Genomic DNA, 21,674 nt, shown 5'->3' with positions numbered 1-21,674 from the left:
AACAATCATCCCAAAGCATCTCTTCCGGATGTTTTACCTTTGGAGGTTCGAGGTTCAATCCAACAAACATCACAAAATTTAACATGTCAAGTGACAACCTATTTCGAAACTAGTCTTTGATCTTGTTCAGAGTAGAATTTTCATAGTCACCCAAGAGCAAATGTGTGTTGGTTTGTGGTGGGATGTAATAGAGGTGCCCGCCTCTCACACACAACTGATTGGTTAGGCAACTTTTTTTTTTGGTATTACAAGGGTTATTTTAGAGACGGAATTGACGGACCGTGTGCCATTAGGGAGAAGGGGGCGAGTATTGGTGTAGGGTAAGAGCCCTTACCGCTAGGCCATCATAAACTATTAGAATACTTATTACTCAAATTTTATCCTCTATAAATAGAGAGTCACTTGTTACTTTTAGATGAGCAATTTTTTGGGTTGCCCTTCTTCCGACATTTGCTAGATTATTCTATACTTAGAGTTTGTTTTTCTTAGAGACCTTCATAGGATGGGTAGTCACAGGCTCAGCCTACAAGGATCAACAACCAAGGCCGGAATGTTACTGTCAACGCTAGTTTTTATCCAAGGGCCTGCAATCCCTATGGGCAGCCAATTGGTCCTACGCTAGTGTGTACCAGGCCGCCTTCAGACTTAGGACAAAGCCCTAACCCAAGCCCTGAAGTGATTCAGACGATCGTGTGTCGTGTGTTGGGGAGACGGGGACAGAACCTTTCTTTTTTTCTTTGGGTTTTTCAAGCGAAGCTCGCTCCATGTTTTTGCCTGCTTCTGCAAGGTATGACCATCGCATTCCTCGTTTGTTGTTTTTCTGCACAGTATATGTGCCCAAAATTACCCCATCCACTGCAGAGAAAATGAAGTACATTGTAGGTGTGCACACCACATCCAGCTTTACATTTAGGGTTTGTTGTCCAGGGTTTCGATCTTCAAACTTAGGGTTCTGATCTTTGATTCTCATAAGAGAAATGCTTCTTAGCGCTTTAGTAGCAAGTCTTCCATGTAATATGTGTTGTGGCAGTGTATCATCACCATCATCATCGCTATCAGTTTTTAAAGGGTAAACGGTGGACTTAAAAGAGGAGGCTACAAGTTTCTTTAACCCACTAGTAATGGGTTCTGAACAGGGATAGCTGCCTGATGTGAGGTCAACACTCTGCGGCTGACTTGGAAAGAAGGGTTTTCAGGCGGAAAATGTTTAGGCCAGGCAGAGACTATCCTCAGTTTAGGCCAGGTGGAATAGTGCCTGCAGCGCCTCCACCCATGAACATGACCCCGCCTTTTGTCCGTCCTATGCCAGGCAGACCCTTCGTGATGCATCATGTATCTGGAGGGATTCTTGCCTACCCTCCACCACCCCCTACTCCAGTACCACCCCCTCATCCCTCCCCATTTCTGCCATCGTTACACCCCCCACCCTTTGTTCCACCTCTTCCGCATAGCCCCCCAGTTGACATCCCCCCTCCCCCTCCTCCTGCTGCTCCCCCTTCTCCATCCGCGGCCCATCCTCTTTCTGCCCCAGAACCAATATCCATTGTCAAGTTAATGCCCCCGCAACCTCATCCACCACCTCCTGCACAACAAATCCCCCCACAACCCTCCAAGCCCAGTGACCCGGAAATCCTAAAGAACATCAAAGATATGGCAGAGTTCGTGGTAAAGAATGGTCCCAGATATGAAAGCATGGCACGTGCAAAACATGCAGGGGATCCGAAGTTTGCTTTCTTGTTTGAGACTGATTCAGGTCCTGAAGCTGTCATCAATCACGAGTTCTACAAGTGGAAAAAGCAAGGCCTTCAACTGCAGTCACAAATGGAGGCTGAGGCTAAATTGAGCAAGCATTTGGATCAAGAAATTGATGCTAGACGGAGTCAACAGGCAAGCCACATGCCTGGGCAGGCTGAAGAGGTTCCAGTGTCCCCAGCGATGTCTGATATGGACATGGAAGGTGTGCAGCGTAATTGTGTAACTGGGGTTTGTTTAAGCAAGTTATCTATTTCAGCTGGGTATGTGTTATTGTTCTTGTCAAGTGCCCAAGTGTCCCAAGGGACTATTTGGATACGATTCTAAATGTAAGGATCAAGTTTTGTGATGAGGTTTTTCCTTGGTTGAATGTGTCAAGGTGCAATCTGATGCTGTTTGGTCTGTAACAGATGATCTTGCGTTGCCATCTCCAAAGAGGGAGTCAGTTGGACTGTCAACCAGTTCAGGACCAGATACTTTTTCTCCAGAAAGGGCATTACATTCTGGTAAAGTGGATGAAATTTCTCAACGAAGGACTGTGGGTCCACCTGACATGCCACAGAGTTCAATGTTGTCTGAGGGTCTTGCTAAAGAGTTTACGGAGCCTCATGGAAAAGCACATGCTATGAATAGGGGTAAGCGGGCTCAGTGCAGGTTGACAGGCGATTACACAGGCTCTCTTATAGATAATTATTTTACTGATACTAGTGATGCTTCTGAGGATTCAGAACCATCAGAGAATGTGGGCATGAATGGGAGCAGTTTGACAGATCAGCAGCAATGGAGAAAGGGGCTTGTGGTTTCAGACCAAACAGGTATTGGGTCCCAACTCAACTCAAATAATGCGGAAGATGCTGTTGACGTTGATGCAGTTTTGGCGCATCCAGTGGCAAAAATATCTCAACGAGAAGGTCTGCAGTCTGTGCAGCTGCTGCAACTGGTGAATGATAGTCCGTCTCAAGCTGCTAGGAGATGGAGAAGAGAGGAAGATGCTAGCCTAGAGCATGGTATCAGCTTTACGGATGTCGGTGATTCAAGGTTGTTTGAGCAACAAGAGAGTGCAGAGAGGACTGGAGAAAGAGATTCAGACATAGACCTATCTGTCCAGCAAAGGGACTTGCAAGGTGTGAGACTGTTGCACTCTGAGAGCACCTTTGAAGAGAGACAATATCGACAAAGTAGAAAGAGAAGCAGAAGCTACAGCAGAAGTAGGAGCAGGAGTAGAAATAGTAGCGGGAGTAGGAGTAGGAGTAGGAGTGGGAGTAGGAATAGAAGCAGAAGTAGAAGCATGAGTAAAAGCAGAAGTAGGAGTAGAAGCCAGTCATCAGAAGATCTTAGTCGGAAGAGACGGAGCGTGAGCCATTCTCCCCTCAGAATTGAAAGGCAGAGGTTAGCATTCTCTACCAAGAAAAGAATTCTTATGTATGGTTTACTTTTTGTTGAGTTTGCTAATGGTGAGCCTTTAACTAACTGTTTTGATGACAGTAAGTGCAGGAGCAGTAGCAGGACACCACCAAGAGATTTGTCCGACAGAGCTGAAAAAGGTGATGCCGAGCTCCAGGAGAAAGGGAGAATTAGGGTAAAGGGAAGTGGACCCAACATATGCTTGAACTACGCAAGAGGCAGATGTTTTCGGGGTAATGCATGCAGGTTTCGCCATCAAGATGGCGTGAATGCTGACAAAGACTTGGATGAGGCAGTTACAATACAAGAGCTGGCAGTTCACAAGCCAGACATTTGTACAGAGAGAAACAGAGAGATAAGCGAGGCTGATGAACCAGGAATGGTTGTTGCTTCAAAAGTTGCAGCTTCTTCTCAGAATTTTGAAGGGAAACTAGCAGTGGAGGTGGTTGGTAACGAAGGCACCAGTGCAGAAGTGGGTGTGGTTCGGAAGGCAGAATTTAGGGCTGAGATTGAGAAGGCAGACGTGAGTTCCGAAGAGGATCTTGCCAGGAGATTGGGAGTGAGACCGGAAATGGCTGTGATGCTATCACAGGAAGAGAAATCTAGGTCAATGCTTTCTCCAACTCCAGGCCTCGTTGGGCAAACAAGTTCAGAAGGGCTGTCTCTGTTACAGGAAGATAAATCTGCTTTACCCCCTCCTCCACCTTCAGGCCTGCTTCATCCTGAATCAGCTGACTCATCTCAAGTCATCCGTCCTTCATCATTGCCTTTTCAGTCCAAGTCGATGGGGCAGTTTGCAGGGAACTCCTCCCTGGTGGGTCAACCATACATGTTTTCTAGCCAGCCTTATCCCACTGAAAGTCGAGCTTTTGGTTTCCATCAATCCAATTCGTTGCGACTTCCTGCATCTCCCAGAGATTTGCCACCTTATAGTAAACCAACATCTTTTAGACCGCCTATAAGTAATTCTTACATGAATATAGGTAATCATGGAGATCGGAGTTCTGGGCTTGCTTTTCCTGCAGGCAATCAGGGTCAAGTTCAACCACAGAGTTTAATGATTGGGGAGAAATCAAAGCCTCATGAACTTTATCCCCATGGTAGTTCGGGAGCAATCCAGTCAGTTTTTCGTCCAGGGACCGTGATGCAAGAATTACCAGATCTTTCTCAAAATTATGTGTCACCCTATCCGTCCAGTTACGGGTCCTCCTTCCAAGCTCAGCCTGGTCCTGCCCGAAACTCGGTGGCTCCTCACGAACTGGTCTTCCCACCTCAACTTTTAGGCTTGCCTTCGAACTCAGATGTAACACAGCACCATGACCTTCCAACTGACTCCACAAAGGCTTTCCCATCTATGCAACATGGCTTCAGTGCCCATTTCTCTTCGCCAACACAGCCACATCAGTCTCTCTATTTATCATCATTCCCTGGCAATACCCCAAGAGATTTTACTTTCTCGAACGTAACAAACAATGCTCCACAGGATGTCTATCCTAAGCCATCACTCACACTCTCTGCTCAAGCACTGCAGAATTCTACACCATGGTCTTTGCCTGGATCTTTGGGCACTTCGTCTTCGCAGTCATCAGCTTTGCCACCGGCAACTGAGAAATCTTCATCTTATTCTTATGCTCTCACAACTATACCTCCGCTTCCAAGTTTAATTGAGCTTCCAGGAGCTACGAAGCTATCTACTTCTGGTGATCAGTATGATCCTCTTTCAGACAGCTTTGAGCCTGGTCTAACTGGTGGTTTGAAGTCAACATCATATAGCTTCCTCAAGACAGCCGAGGATGGAAAGTCTATTGGTGGGCTGTCAAACACGGTAGCATCCCGTCTGGAGAATGTTAGTCCGGGGTATGATATGGAAAAATCAGTTGTTGCAAATATGAACGAGGCAGCTGGTGACCCAGTTGTTGGCATAGTTGAGAATGTGAGTCCCCCAGAGGATAACAGGAATTGGAGTCCGGGGCAGCCAGCGGAGGCAGCTGAGGCTGGGCAAGGCCAAGAACTGTCTAGGGCAAAGAGGAACAATGTCCGTGGGTTGAAGTTGCTCAGGTCTGCCGTAGCTGATCATGTGAAGGAGGTGCTCAAGCCAACCTGGAGAGAAGGGCATATGAGTAAAGATGCATTCAAAAACATTGTCAAAAAAGCAGTGGACAAGGTCACTGCAACTCTGCCAATTCACCATATTCCAAAGTCTCAAGAAAAAGTTGATCAATTTATGTCATCATCTCGGTCCAAGATTTCTAAGCTTGTGCAGGTTTGTGATTCTTTTCAGTTGCAGGCTAAGTTAGTTTTTTGATCATGCATTAAGCTTTAGTATGTTTTCTGTGCATGCTAATAGCTTGCTTAAACTTAGCTATGAGTTGTTGCTTTTGTGGATTGTATTGAGACATATTGGAATAGTTTCTTTCAAGAAGGTGAGTTAGGAATCTGTTGTCTTGGAAAATTCAAGTCTTTGGACAAGTCCTAAGGACTAGATGGATGGCAATTTGCGAGCAAGAAATGTTGTTGCTGCTACTTGGCTGCTAACATCAAGGACGAAGTCTCGTTCATGATTATTCATGGGAAAGTTGGTGAGGGTTGAGCACCTTTCGCCATGGTGTTGATGAACGCGATGATGGTTTTAGAATTGGGCTCAGGATAAATATCCTTCTGTCTTTGGAGAAGTGGGGAGGAGGGGGGCCGGGGGCCCACCTCCGCCTGCCAAGAGGTGAGTTCTGGCAAGGCTAAACAGGTAGGCTTCACATGCCTTTATGCACATGTGTTGAAGGAAGTGAAGATTTCTTTGATTGTTTTAAAATCGGGCTCATGATAAATATCACTCCCTTTGGAGAAGCGGGGAGGAGGGTGACCGCCTTTCCCTGCCAGAGGCGGGTTATGACAAAGGCAAACAGGTTGGCTTCACTTGCATTTACGTGTGCATGTGCAGTAATATATTGTCCTCAAACTGGAGGACTTTCATTCAACTGCTACATAGTTTGTGAAATCTCAGGTTTCGGAATTGAAAGCTGGGAGCAATGGTTTGCACATCATAGAATGCATACAAGAACATTTCCTTGCGTGTGGGACCTACCAAAAGTTAAATCTATCACGATTTAGAATTGCTTACAAAGAAGCATTGTTCAATAATGCTTTAGCTAAGGAAATCCTTATGTAGGTGTGATGATGAGCCTGTCTTGGAGATGGGAAGAGGAAGAACCTAGAAACTAGGTCTTTCGCTTTACATGCTGCCAGTTGAGTAGGGGGCTCTCACACTATTGATGCAAATTAATCACCTATGGATGGCCACATCATATTAGCAATAAAAACTCAAACCACCTGTAAGCCTAGCAGGCATGCTGTGACAGATTCAACCATGTGTCCAAGAGATAAAGATAGAGAGAGAGACGGGGATGACCCACAAGTATCTTTCACTACTAGATCCAAAATCCAAATATAAGTCCAAGTCTAGATCCAAGTTCCAAATCCAAATCCCAAGTCAAAGTTTCGAGTCCAAATCCTAAGTCCAAGTTCCAAGTCCGAATTCGAAGTCCAAGTTTCAAGTCCAAGCTCCAAGTCCAGGTCCCAAGTCCAAACTCCAAGTTCCAAGTCCAAACTCCAAGTTCAAACTCCAAATCTCGAACCTCAAACATGGGCGGCAGTCGGGCTGAGCTAGGTGGCGGTGGTCGGGTGGATGAAGATGAGGGTCTCCTTGCTCTCCACAGGCTTGATGCCCAAAACAAGAGGGCTCTAGCTTCTTTTATACTTGGGGAGGGCCTTGCTTTTTGCCTAAAGCAATACTTTATGCTTTGCTTTTCTCTTTTTGCTTTAATATTATAATAATAATAAAATATTGCTCATCTTTTGCCAAAGTTTTTGATTTATGCTTTTCTAGCTTCAGGGCCTTGCTTTTTGGCCCTGGAGCTGCTTTTTAGAAAAGTAGCCTTTAGCTTTTTGGTTCGGCTCAGTCTCCTCTTTCCAATGGTGCCCTTGGCTCGCGGTCAACTCAGTTTGACTTTTTTGCTTTTCCTTGCTTTTGACCAAAACTGGTGCTTTTTCTTGTGCCAACTTCATGAACCTTGTTTTCATGCTTTCATCAATCTGTCCATGTGTCCGGGCATGAGTTGCATTATGTGAAAAAGAGCTAGGATCCCTCCCTCTTATATCGTAGTTGACCTCAACTCTGCGGACTATAAGTGTTTCAAGCACATCCATATGTTCCATGTATATCCATGTGTTCTAAGTGCATCCAGTACATCCATATGTTCCAAATATTTCCCAGTACTAGTCCTATCGGGTGAGCTTGTGTATCTGGTCTTTTCCCATATCTGTGGTGTCATCTGGTCATCTGGCAATATTTCTATGCCTTATCTTTGACCAATGTCTTTGTTCTTTATCGTGCTTCTTTAGAGCCTGTCACATGTGTTATATATAATAAATGCATACTTACCCTTTGCAAAAACTAGATAGAAGCTAGTCAACAAACAAGTATGTATCATTCGCATCTACTGGGTACTCCAGGTACTGGCTATGTAGTCTGGAACCCAATGGACTATGACATGCCATAAATCCAAGCATTGTCCACACATAAAAAACAACACACAAAGTCAAAGAAATTCAAACATACATCAGTATGCAATGCACAAGTAATGATCCTCCTGTTCATGGATCGTTTTGTTTGGTTTCATCGGAAACCGTGTTGAGCTATCTGGCTCCCGAGGAACACCGCTCACACTATCACTGAAGGCTATTTGGTCATCAAGGCCACTTGAGAGTCCGCTCAAGGCCATCTGGTCACTAGTGTTAACACATTCATCCCCAGTTTTTGCTCATTTATGGTGTCCATTTGGTCCCTTTTGCATGGCCCTTGCTTGTGGGCTGGCCATCCCTTTTTCTAGTATTTTTGTGGGATTTTTCCCAGCATTTTTGGCATTTTTCCAGTCGGCCTATCCAGTAGCTCCAGTTAGCCAGCTTACCTCTACTATAAATAGTGGGTGCTGGCCTATCCAGTAGCTCCAGTCGGCCAGCTTACCTCTACTATAAATAGTGGGTGTTGGCCTCTCATTATTCATTCAGTCTTGTACATATTTGCTCCCTCACTTATGAGACTTGTAGTGTCTCTTGCTTGGAACTATTTTGCTTCAGTATATTCAGCATAGTTTGCTCCATATCTCTCTCTCTCTCTCTCTCTCTCTCTCTCTCTCTCTCTCTCTCTCGCACTCTCTGTTCAGCACACTCTAGTGCCCCTTTGCTTTCGTTCTGTGCACTCTTTCATGGTATCATCGCTCCCGGTTTAGCAACCTCTTTGCTACCCCAGATTCAGCCCTGTTTTCAGCACCCTCTCCTTTGTGTTTTCTCACAGATTTGCAGCCCTTTGCTGCTGCGTTTTCTGGACAGCACCTTGCTGGTCACTTTTCCTTCAGATTGGCTTCATCAACTCAGCCATCAGGTACTTGTTGACCAGCGTTTTCTTTTCCACGTGGAGTTTGGGACATAGGCGGCGTGTTTTCTTCAGGACAGAAGCCTTTTGTGCTGCGTTTTCCTCTCCAGTGGGCTTGCTCCTTTGCAGAGGGGGTCTTTTGAAACTGATCCCGTCAAGTGGGAATAGACTCCGTTGGACACCCACACGCGAAATAGCACAACTTAATATCACAATTTGAAATGGAAAACTTAATAACAATTGAAATTTGAAATGAAAAGAAATGAGATAGATGGACACCAGCACTGGGGCCGGAACGGGCCGACCCCCCCCTCAATATATAATATATTATTGGGAGTATTTAACAAATACAATGCTACCAATTGTAAGTAGAGTTGATGACAGCGGAAGTCTTCGCGATGGAATTGGTGGGAGTGTTGAAATCTTTGATTTGTTGCAATTCTTCATGACAAAAGTCTTCAAGAGGATGAAGGGAACCTAGGGTTCTCATCAAAAAGACCAAAAATTACAGCAAGAAAGAGAGTTGTTTTGCTGAATTTCAGTCATTGGGAGTGTGTAGGAGAGTGATCAGCACCTGGAAACACTCTTGGAAGCTTGGGAAACACCTTAGCAAGCTTGGATATGGAGTTGGGAAGGAGAAAGTGCAGAAAATACAGCACAAAAGTCCTCATGAAGCTGGTGCCTTCTTCTAGAGAGAGAGGGAAGAGTGAGGTGGTGAGTGGTCCACTGTAGGTGGCAGACAGGTGCTTTGTGGAGCAAGCTAGAAAGGACACATGGCTGGTTACTCCTTTTGTACAAAGGGGATAAGGTTTGGGCGGTGGACATTGGGTTTTGTCCACCTCGGGACATCAGTATGTGTGAACACCGAGCTGGTCATAATTTATAAGTGAGTTTTGGTCGCCCAAAACTTAATGAAGTGTGTACACACTCACTTATAAATTAGTGCTAATTCCTAAAGCTAGGTTTATGACCAATACTTACCACGTGTAGGCTGTCACATGCCAGTCTACACACACGGTTCGCGAGCGGGCGGCCCCTTACCTGGAACTACACATTGGTCAAGCAAGCATGAAAACAATATGCAATTTCAATTGCAAGCAAGCACATCAAGATGCTATGCAATGCAGCATTGGTATGGACAATCCCCGTTCATGAGACTATACCAAAATAGACGTGCTTCAGGCAAGTATACGAGGTACTAGACCCAATGAAACACCAATCCACCAGGCATTTTTGGGCATGTACACAGAGGCACAAGTCCCAACGAAAAGCCATGTCCAGAGTATCACATGAGTGGCATCAATCTCCGGCATATACAACTGCCATGGACACTGGTCCAATGTACATACATGATGAGAGAGCACGGGTGGACCAATTGGGTGGCGAAATGGTGATATCCCCCCCCCGGCTTCTTAATAGTTGTCCGCAACTGAAAAGCATCCAAATATGTCTGAAGCACATGAGGGCAATCTCTGAAGAACTCTTCATCTACCCATTTAGTATCGATGGGAAGATAGTTCTTAAACTTCACAAGGTAACGTCTAATAACTTTGCCAACAGTAAGCTTGCGTTCCTTGTGATACACAATCTGCTCTGGTTGCAAGATCTCCTCAAGCTCATCCACTTGTGGTGGATTCTCAATGACCGGTTCATGGGGCTCCGGACCTACATACTTGCGAAGGACTTTGCCCATCCGTTTGAGGGTGATAAGTTGATGAGAAGTCTAATTTGGTGCCCATGTTATCAAATAAGGCCCGCCAAAAGAGACGTGTAGTCCCAGGATCTGATGGACTTCGGCATTCCATGATGCTTGAACACGTGTGCAAGATATATTTTAACCATATGCTGAGCTTTGATGGTCTTTTTGACTAGCAAGAAGTGAGCTTGCTTGCTAAACTTGTCCACAATTGTCCAGATTGCATCATTACCTTGTTGGGTCCGTGGCAAGTCCATAATGAAATCCATTGTAATACTTTCCCATGGTTACATGTGAGTAGGAATGGCTGAAGCAAATCTCGGTGCGTTTTGTCTATCAAATTTCACCTTTTACAAGTTATACATGCACGAATATGTGCCTCTATGTTCTTCCACATACTTGGCCAAAAGAAATACTGCTCAATCATGTGTGTAGTAGGCATTATGCCTCTATAACCAGCATATGGAGGAGCATGGCACTCATTCAAAACCTTTTGTCTCATGTCAGACACCACACATAGGCAATTATCTTTCATGAGATAACTGTATTTGATCACATAAGAGGCATGTGCATGACCAGCCATCAAATCAGCCCAAATAGTGGCAAAATCAGCATCCGCATGATACCAATCACACATGGTAGACAAGTCCCCATGAGAGGCAACTGAGATAGCTGCTACATGCGGCTTTCGTGACAATGCATCTGCCACTACATTCTTCTTTCCTGGGGTGTGCAAGATGTGAAAATGAAACATAGAGAGGAAATTGGCCATCCTCGTATGCTTCTCTGACAATTTAGTTTGGGTAAGAAAATACCTCAAACTTTGGTGATCTGTTTTCACAGTGAAATCAGTCCCAAGAAGGTAATGTTTCCATATAGTAAGTGTATGAATTACAGCCAAGAGCTCTTTCTCATAATTACCAAGAGATAACTCTGTATCATGCAATCTACGGCTCTCATAAGCCACGGCATGTCCCTCTTGATTTAGGACAACTCCTATGCAATTTCTAGATGCATCACATTCCATACTAAAAGACTTTTGCAAATCTGGAATAATCAACACTGGACCATGAGTAGTTGCATCTTTCAATTTGAGTTATGCATATCCCTCTCTACAATAGTCCATGTGAATGTGGCCTTCTTCTTTGTCAAATCATGCAAAGGAGAAGCAATCCATGCAAAGTGCCGAATGAACCTGCTTAAGTGGGGTACACAAAGCTACATCAGAATTGGAAGGTCCATACGTAGCCACTATGGCCATTGCTATCATTCTGGATCTCTATTTTTTGAAATTTAAAATGAACATCTTAAGCATAATCCAAGAAAACTATGTTAGAAGTCATCTCCTGTCTATTTGTATACACCAGGGCCTCTGTTGTGGGTGTGCCCGCCCGTATATCATTTTTCCACACTCCCCGTATTTTTTTCCTATTTTTTCCATTTTTTCCTAGTGGCTGGAGGGCTGCCAGGTGATGCCAGGAGCACTCTGAAGCTGGCCGACTGCATCTGTAGCAGTCGTGGGCTGTCTGAGTGCTGGCCGACTTGTTCTGTGCAGACGTGGGGCACCAGATGCTGGCCGACTGCTGTTTTTCAGCAGTCGTGGGTTTTGTCCAGTCGTGGGCCTCTTTTAGAGCTGGCCGACTGCCCTCATGGGCTTGTATATATTGCCCCCCATCCTCCTCCACTTTCTCATTCAGTTATCTCCGGGATCTTGTGTATAGAGAAGAGTTTACACACATCTCTCAGTGTTTCTTGTGCTGATTATTTTCTGCAGTCTACTTGCTCTTGTCTACCCAAGTTTGGATATCATTTCCGCTGCATATTCTGACATGGTATCAGAGCCCTAGGCTCTAGCAGATCTTGGGCGTTTTTCTGAGCAAGAGGGGGAGCAACAGGTTGCTGATCGGTGGACTGTTTCGGGCTGAACGGGAAGTGAAGGTGCAAGAGGAAGGCGGGCAGAGGGGCTGGACAGCCACTTGCATATATTCTGATTTTCAGATTTTTTCCCACCCACCCACCCTTTCAGGTTACTCTCCGAGATGGCGGATTTACTCGAGATGGCAGAGAAGCACGTGAAGATTCCGACTCTTCCCACGTTCCCAGTGGATCGGCAGTTGGACGGGTCCAATTATGGCATCTGGAAGGTCATGATGGAGTCAGTTCTGGAGTCATATGATCTTGCTGATTTTATTATCAAAGGGGTGCCAAGGCCGGAAGCTGAGGAAGGGGAGGTTTTATCCGCGAGGAAGGATCGAGAGGCACAGGCACAAATGTGGGACCGTGTCAACGCCAGGGTCCGGTCATTTATATTCCATATGCCCAAGATAATGTATCTGTGACAAAGAATAACTCACTCTTCTTTGCATTTATGATGAGTTTATGCTTACGGAGTTCTTCAAAAACAATAGCCAAATGAGCTCTATGCTCTTCTTCGATCTTTGAGAAGACTAGGATGTCATCAAAGAAGACACCTGTGAATTTCCTGTACCCATGGAATATGCGAGCCATCGTTCTATTGAATGTAGCCGGGGCATTCGTAAGACCAAAAGGCATAACAAGATACTCATAAAGCCTAAATGTTGTCCTGAAAGCAGTTTTGTGTACATTCTCAGGCACTACACGCACTTGATGATACCCACTCTTGAGATCAATTCGGCTAAAGCATGCCGATCCATCTAACTTGTCAAGGATGTCATCTATGCATGGAATCGAAAACCGATTCTTGATGGTAAGCTTATTCAAAGCTCTATAATCCACACATATGAAAGGATCCATCCTTCTTTTGAACCAAGAGGACGGGTGAACAATATGGGGAAGAGCTTGGCTGAACCAAACCCTTCTCAAGAAGCTCATTTACCTGCTTAATGATCTCCATTTTTTTTTCCGAGAAAAGATCCTTTCATTAGTTATAAAAAAAAACGCCCGCTGGGCTACAAAAAACTCTCCTGCTCATAAGAAGGCAAAGCAGAGATCCAATCAAGGCAGCTAGGGAGACTCTCCCTAGGTGCAAAACAGTACAAATATCAGTACAAATAACTGGGAGGCTATATCATACAATAGGAGGGGGGAAATTCTAAACAGGTGGCCTGTAATGCCAGCGGGGGGTACCCGCGTGTAGGGTATAGAAGGGGCCGCTGCGCCAAGTGGTGTGAAAGGCCTGGCGCCGCAAGATCGCCGCATCCGCCGAGTCGCCCCGGATGTGGTCATACTGTCCTCGCCGCAGGGTGTGGATCAACTCCTGCCAAATCCCCCGAACAGTCTCTGTTGGTGGCTCGAGTCTCCCCTCAAAGGCCCTGAAACACCGGGCCCTCCAGGTGAACCAGATGGTGAGGCTGCTGAGGAGCTCCCATCGTAGATCCCTCTCCTATGTCCAGTCGGCGGACGAGAAATCCGGTGAAGGAACAAGGCGAGGCTGGCCCCTAATGAATCTGACGGCCTGGCTGTCCTGCTCCGTCTCGTATCCCAGAGCAGGCCCTGACGAAGTCGACCAAGCAGCGGCACCCCACGTATACATCTCTGGAGAGAGGGGGGCCAAAATGCGCAGCATCCGCAGCCAAATCTGCGGCGCCTGTGGATAGTCCCATAGGCAGTGTCTCTGTGTCTCCAATGGGTGGCCGCATCGGACGCAGGCTGCCGGAAGACCACTGTAGATAAGCCAGGTGCCAACTGCAGAGCCCCTGTGGGCAACCAGCCACTAGAAAGTCGAGATCCTGCGTGCCTGTCGACTATAGCCCAGAGCCTGGTCCAAAAATCCTCCAGGAACTCCTGTGAGAGTCCCTATAGCCGCCAATGCTCCGATGCAGTTGGAGAGACCATCCTCCTCGTAGACAAAATATGCCTCCCCAACCGAACAATGTACTGGAAAAAGGTGATCTATGTGGCCTCGGGGGACGCATAAGGATCATGCCACTCGTACTCGCTAGGGTCCCACTGGAGCCAGGCCAAGGGGCGCGCAGCATTTGTCCATATGCGCCAATCAGAGTCCACATCTGCAAGGTCTGGATCAATATGCCACTTCCGGGAAACGGCGGCCACTACCCGTATCCTCTGAAAGATGCACTCTGCAACCAAAGGCGACTCCGCCTCCACTCTCTGAAGTCTGCCCTCATCCTGGATCTCATAGTAGAGGCATCTACCATCCTTAGTGCAAGCTCTGACAGCAATCAGGATCTCCAACTGTGTGAAGGCTCCCATCCACCGTGGGGCCGTTGGCTGGAAAGGCGTGAACCACTCCTCAGTGAGTGTCTCCTGAATGTCATCCCTCATAATCAGCCCCCCTCTGAAGTGACTCAGCCTCTCCACCTGGATCTCCTCTGGGAGACTGTAGAAGGCTTGCCAATCTCCAAAACTGCGTGCTGAACCTGCCGCCAATGGTCCCCAGGCTAGACGAGACCGAGAACCCAGCATATGACCCTGCTCTGTGCGTACCGTGGGGCTCCAGATGAGCGGCTGTCTGGCCCGCTCCTCATCACAAGTAGGAGGTCTCTGAGAAAGCCCCGGTCTCAGCAGCTCCCAAGCTCGCAGAATGCTCAAGGCAAATCTGTCCTCCCATCCTCTACTGAGGCCTGTCCTCCTCATCTCTATGAAGATCCATCGTATCTCAGGTGCTCAAGTGCCCCCTGCTATGGGAGCCCTAGCCTGCAGTCGCTGAAAAAGAAGCTCCTTCCAAGGCTCAGCGCCTGGAAGCAGCCCCCGAACAATAAGCTTCCCCAATAAGGCTCTGCTCTGATCAACTGGATCTATAATCCCCAAGCTTCCCTGGGCCAGCGAAAGAGTAATAACTGCCCAAGCAACCTTAGCTCGGGCTGGCTGACCATCCCGCCCAGACCAAAGAAAGTTCCTGATCAGCCTCTGTACCTGGCTGATGCAAGAGCTTGAGAAGATCCAGCAAGATGTGATGTACCACATGGTCGCTAAAAGCACCTGATTTGTCACCACCACCCTCCCAGCCAAGGATAGCCGAGCTGTACTCCAATACAAAAGCTTCTTCCGAATGCTCAGCAGAAGCGGGGCGATTTGCCGCTCAGGTGACAAATCAAGTCCAATCTGGCATCCCAAATACCGCATTGCTATGCGAGGAGGAATCCATCTAAAACCCAGGTCTGGTCTCCACGCCGGAGTGGGAGCGCTACTGATCCAAAAGGCCACTGTCATCAATGCTCCCGAAGCTGCACCAAAAACCTGTAGCGAGTGCTCTGCCCTCTGAAGATTGGCCTCCTGGCCATGCAAAAACAATCGCGTGTCATCAGCAAACTCAAGAGTCGAGCAGGTCCTCACCCCGGACTGGGAGCTGGAGTCCTCTCAAACCAGCCTCCTCTGCCGTCAGATACATGCTCATAGCCTCAGCAAAGAAGAGAAAAAGAAACGGGGCGAGAGGGCACCCCTGACGGACTGATCTGGTCAACTCAAAACTCGGCCCCCGTCCTCCTGCCATCAGCACCTGGCTACGAGCTGAGAAATATAGAGCCGCCACTCCTCGAATCCAGACTGGCTCAAAACCGAGGCGAAGCATAATGCTCTCTAAGAAGCCCCAATCGACTCTATCGTATGCCTTCTCAAAATCGAGAAGCATCACGACCAGGTCCTCACCGAGAAATCTAGCTCGGGCCGTCGCCTCCCAGAAGGTGAAAATGTTGTCAAGGATACTGCGCTCCTTGACGAATCCTGTCTGGGTACCGTGAATCAGCTCCCCAAGGAAGGGCTGGATCCTCAAACTCAAGGCCTTTGCCAGGACCTTGTAGATAGTATTGAGGATCGTAGTAGGTCTCCAATGCCGAATATCATCTGACACTCCCTCCGCCTTGGGGATAAGAAAGATCAAGCCCTCTGAAAAGCTCTGCGGCATCACCCCAGTGTCCAAAACATACTGAAAGCCCCTGCGGAGGCTTGGCCCCAGAAGGTCCCAATAGCGCATAAAAAAGGCAGGCGTCAATCCATCCTCCCCAGGGCAACTATGGCGCGGAAGGACCCTCAAAGCCTCAACAAGCTCATCCTCTGAAAGAGGCTCACCCAAAACTGTGCGCATACGATCTGTGACCCTCCTCTGCACATGGGCCCACACAGTCTGTCTGCAAGCATCACGTGCCTCCGTGGCTGGCTCCGCTGAAAGCAGGTTTCTATAGAACTCAGTGGCAATGGCTCTGATCTCCCCGAGCTCAGTGGCTAACGATCCGTCCTGCCTCCTGAGCTGGCGTACTCCTGCTCAAGCATGGCGGGGTTCGGTAATCTCAAAGAACTCCCCAGTCACTCTATCACCAAGCTGCGTCCACTGAGAGGCATGGCGATGATAGTAGAACTCATGTCTCTGCTCCTCTGCCTCTTTAACCTCCTGGCGTGCCTGGCTGAGCTGGGACGCCACCCACTCACATGTAGGCTGGTGCTCCTGAAGGCGCTGGAGCGAAGCAAGGCTACGTATCAAGCGACGCTCCCGCTCTCGCGTCTCTCCTAGCCGTGTCAAGGCTACAGCGTGCAAAAAAGAGCTGAGCTCGATGACTCCCTGGGCACACTGGCCTGCTGCATCCAGGTCAGAGCTCTGGCTATCATGCCAGATCCTCTCAATGTCCTCAGGAAGACTGGGATCCCTCTCTGGGATCCTCAACTTTCAAGCTGGTCTCCCGTGCCCTCTCCTCACAAGAGTCAAAATAACTAGCACATGGTCTGAAAAAGAGGTGCCAGCGAGAATGCCAATGGAGCCCAAGAAAAACTAAGACTGTCCTGAGAGCGGGAGAAAGCCTCATGTTGCCATGCATCAGTGATCCGCAGTGTCATGCAAAATCGCTCCCAAGCTGCAAGCTCCATGCCGTGCACTGTAACATGACTGCCTCCCACCCTATCGGCCGGGTCCTCAAGCATGTTGAAGTCACCCCCGACACACCAATGTGCGGCCTCGGGCAATGCATCTGTAACCAGGGTCCAGAACTCCGCTCTGGCACTAGCATGGTTGGGCACATAGACATTGAGCACGCCAAAAAGCTCATCGTGCATCCTCAGAATAACATACTGTGCTCTACCAGGCACAATGACCCCACGATCCACAATGGCCTGCCGCCATACATCCGCAATGGCCATATATACTCCTCCCTGCCCACTCAAGGGGCCAAACCCTGTAGACCAAAATGTGTCCCATCTACTAGGCATCACCGAACCATATCTCCGAATCCTGCCCTCACTTAAATGGTGCTCCTGCATCATCAGAATATCAATACTGCCCCCAACCAAGCATCTCTGCAGCTCCTGCCTCAAGCAACCACGATAACGTACATAGCGTGCGCTGCCAAGGCCCTGTACATTCCATGAGATGATCCTCATGGATGACCTGCTGAGGTGGAGGCTGTCTCAGCCATACGGCGGGCCTTCGCAAGCGGCTTGGATGGAGAATAGTCCCCATCTGAGCGGCTACGAATCTGCCCACCCGGTGTGCTGTAAGAATCTCGGATCAGGCGCCAGTGGTTGTGTCCCATGGTGACTGCCTCCCGCTCAGAGAGAGTAATCTCGTGTATGCATACATATCTAGGGTCGCGTGCTAGGTCTGCCACTATGCGAACCACCAAATGTCGAATCCCGGAGGCATCCACACTCCCGATATCAAAGAAATGAGCCAACTCCCAAAGTCGGCCTATCACGTCTGTCATCTCCAGATCGCTCACATGGTGAGAAAACTCAACTGCCTGAGTCTTCAAAATGCTAAGAGCGAGATCCAGAGTCCACTTCCGGTCGCTAGGGCCACAGAGAGGGAAGGAGAAGGCCACCGCTGAATCAAGTGCCTTCTCCCCTCGGGCCGGAGCTATCACCACATGAACTCTGATGGGTGTTGGCTCATGGGGGCCCTCCGCTCCAAAAAGCCGTGTGGAGGAGTAGTCAAAAGCCTCCGAGCGCTGTCTAGTGTCGAGACTACTCAGCCGACTGCGGATAGAGGATATCCGTGAAGCCCGAATCGGCATGGTAGGTCTCCTCTACAGTGCTCGAGCAAGGTCGGTGCTCGCCGGACTGCAGGTGAGCGCCAGGGTTCTGCCAGGGCCGGGAGGAGGGGGGGAGAGGGGGGTGGAGAAGGAGCCGCTGACAAAACGGGAGCGGGAACGGGAGGAGGCGAAGGTGGAAGCGAGGCGGGAGGGGGTACGGGGGAGGGGGGGTGGGGGCGAAGGAGGGGGTGCTGGCATCTCCTGATCCTTAGTCTGCGCTGGGGTCTCCTCCTGGAGGGGAGCAAAGCTGTTCCTCACTGGAACCCAGTGATGCTGAGATTGTGGTGCTGCTGCATCGGTCTCTGGGCATGCTACTGTGGTTGTCTCCCTCTACGGTGCCCCTGTCCAGGCTGCCACTCCGAGGTCTCTGTGGGCTGAGCAGGTGTCCCGGAGGCTGCCTGCCGAGTCGCATCTGTGGGCGGGCCATTGGGGGCCTGCTGTTGCGGTGAAGGTCGGGGTCTCTTGCGAGGGCAGGCTGTGAGGATTATGTTGTTAATCCCTCATATTGTGTACTAATTACTACTTTAAGTACTTAACTTAGAACAAGAATCTTCAAGAGAACACTTGAGAGAAGATTGAATTGACTTGTTGTATTAAACTGAGTACAATAGGTCTCTTATATAGGAGATGAAGAGAGACATTTGAAGAGGCATGTCCTTTGACGAAAGGACATGACCTTAGACGAAAGGATACAACTTTAGGCTAAGGGATGTGTCTATTCGATGTAGAGGCACAACCATTCATCAAGGGATACAACTATTCGTCGAAGGGATGTGGCTATTCGATGAAGAGGTACATCCTTTGGCGAAGAGTCGCAACCAGTCGAGGGTAGGGGTAGAAATCAGCAATGAAGAGAGGATCTGATACATACATACGTCACAATCGTGACATTCCCTCCCATTTAAAATAAAACCCATGTGTCAAATGATAGACATCCGTTTGTCAAAGAATTCATGAAGAAGATTAGGATACTGCTGCATTTCTTCATCTGTTTGCCAAGTGGAATCAGACTAATCCAAATCCATCCACTTCACAAGAAATTTTGTAGTCAACTTTCTTCTTGTTTCCTTCTGTCGTACGTCAAGAATTACTTCCGGAACAAGGATAATATGGTCATCTTCAATTTCTGGTACATATGAAGATAAGTCTGGAATAGGCGAATCTCCTTGAACATACTGTTTGAGCCAAGAAATGTGAAAAGTCGGATGAATCTTTTCCCATGAAGGTGGAAGTTCCAACTTGTAACTGACAACTGAATTTTTCTTAAGAATCTTGAAAGGTCCATAGAAGCGAGGTCGCAACTTTGGAAAAACTGACTTCATTGTTTTGTAGCGGTGAGGTGCCACATATAACAAGACCAAATCTCCTTCTTGGAAATCTGCATGTCGACGATGCTTGTTGACCTGTTTTTGATATTTTTGTTGCACATGGACCAATTTATCTCGAACTTGCACAAGCACATCTTGCATCTCCTGAACCAACTGATCTGCCAACGCCACTTTGTGTTGTAAAACAAAGTTTGTAGGCACAAGAGGAGTATGCCCATATGTTGCTTGAAATGGAGTTAATCCAATTGTTGAATGATGGGAATTATTATAAGCAAATTCCACGAGTGGCAAATAATCTTTCCATGATGCTAGATGGAATTGAATGTAATGTCGAATCATTTCTTTCAAAATCTGATTGACTCTTTCAGTCTGTCCATCTGTTTGAGGATGATAGGTTGAACTGAACAACAAATTCGTGCCAAGAGATTTGAACAAAGACGTCCAAAAATGTCCAGTGAACTTTGGATCTCTGTCAGAGATGATGGTCTTTGGCAAACCATGCAATTTGAAGACAGGTTGCACGAACAATGACGCCACATCTGGGGCTAAAGCAGCTTTCTTGCAAGGAATGAAATGCACCATTTTGGAAAATCGATCAACCACCAGAATTTTTTCGAGCATTGCCTTTGGATGAATGAGGCAAAGTGGTGATAAAATCCATACTGATACTTTCCCATCTCTCATTGGGACTGGCAACGGTTGAAGTAACCCTTGAGGAAGTTGTCGAGAGGCTTTCATTATCTGACATGAATGACAAGCTTTGACAAATTTGATAACATCTTGCTGCATCTGAGGCCAAAAGTATGTAGCAGACAAAAGCCGATATGTCTTATTGATACCAGGGTGAGCAGCATAAGGAACTTCATGATGCTCTTGAATAAGAATCTTCCGCAATGAGGTATTGTGAGGCACACAAATGCGATCAGAAAAGAACAGCAACTCATCCATGATAATGTAGGCTGCAAACATGTTCATCTCTGCAGGATTGGGATAAGAAGATTTGAGAGCACGGAACGCATCTCCAAAATCTCTATCAGTCAAATACTCATTTTTGAAACAAGCAGGGATTTCCATTTGTACATCTGTGATGGCAAAATTAATGGCTCGAGGCATGCGGCTCGAAGCATCTGCAACAACATTTTGAAGACCAGGAACATACTGAATAATCATGTGGAAATTAGCCAAGAATTCAACCCATCTGCCTTGTCGAGAGTTCATAACAGGTTGAGTGAAAATGTACGTCAGAGATTGATGATCTGTACGTACAACTGAATTTGCTCCAAGAAGATAATGTCTCCAAGTCCGATAAGCATGCACGATTGCCAAAAACTCCTTATCATACATAGGATACCTGCTTTGAATGGCTGAAAACTTCCTGCTATCAAAAGCAATGACACGATCATTCTGCATCAAAACTCCACCAGAAGCACGATCTGAGGCATCTGTCATTACATCAAAGGGTTGGGTGGGATCTGCAATGGCCAAGACCGGGGTTGTTGTCAAGGCATGCTTGAGATCATTGAAGGATTGCTCAGCTTCCGAAGACCACTGAAGTTTGGCCAGCTTTGTCAATTCTGTCAAAGGGGCAGCAAACTCTGAAAATCTATGCACCTTGTTGTGATAAAAGTTAGCAAGTCCCAAGAAAGATCGAACATCTGAAATGGTGAAAGACAAAGGCCAATCCACAATCGCCTGAATCTTCTTAGGATCTACTGCAATCCCATTAGCAGAAATGATGTGACCAAGATATTCCACATGGTTCTTGAAAAATTCGCTCTTCTTTTTGTTGATGTATAGCACATTGGTGCGTAGTACTTCAAAGACAATCTGTAAATACTCTTTGTGATCAACCATAGATCGGCTAAAAACCAGAATATCATCGAGATAAACGATCACAAACTTGTCCAAGTACGGCCCAAAAATTTCATTCATCAGGGTCATGAAAGTGGCTGGGGCAGTGGTTAACCCAAAAGGTATGACCAAGAATTCATAATGGCCATATTTTGTCCGAAAGGTTGTCTTGTATTCATCACCATTACGGATACGAATTTGATGATAGCCGGACTTCAAATCAATCTTGGAAAACACCTTAGCACCAAGCAGTTGGTCGA

At 47.3% G+C, this 21,674-nt stretch overlaps 1 protein-coding gene across 7 annotated transcripts in view; it reads left to right on the top strand.

The window, feature by feature from the left end:
- Positions 1-465: 465 nt before the first annotated feature.
- Positions 466-21,674, top strand: part of LOC147636548 (uncharacterized) — a 49,156-nt gene continuing 27,947 nt past the window's right edge. For 2 of the 7 annotated variants that reach the window (XM_086799961.1, XM_086799962.1), the window contains exons 1-4: positions 466-787; positions 1,137-1,957; positions 2,163-3,141; positions 3,247-5,419. In XM_086799961.1, the coding sequence (XP_086656087.1) occupies positions 1,204-1,957; positions 2,163-3,141; positions 3,247-5,419 (3,906 nt within the window). In that variant the 5' untranslated portion in view covers positions 466-787; positions 1,137-1,203. Of the gene's footprint in view, positions 788-927; positions 1,958-2,162; positions 3,142-3,237; positions 5,420-21,674 lie in introns of all 7 variants that reach the window. The other 5 variants (XM_086799956.1, XM_086799958.1, XM_086799960.1 and 2 more) reach the window with 4 other exon arrangements.

The sequence above is a fragment of the Cibotium barometz genome, chromosome 7, assembly GCF_041138505.1.
Source record: "Cibotium barometz isolate CiBa-2024 chromosome 7, ASM4113850v1, whole genome shotgun sequence".
NCBI classification, from domain to species: domain Eukaryota; kingdom Viridiplantae; phylum Streptophyta; class Polypodiopsida; order Cyatheales; family Cibotiaceae; genus Cibotium; species Cibotium barometz.
This window is presented reverse-complemented; position numbering and strand designations above follow the sequence as displayed.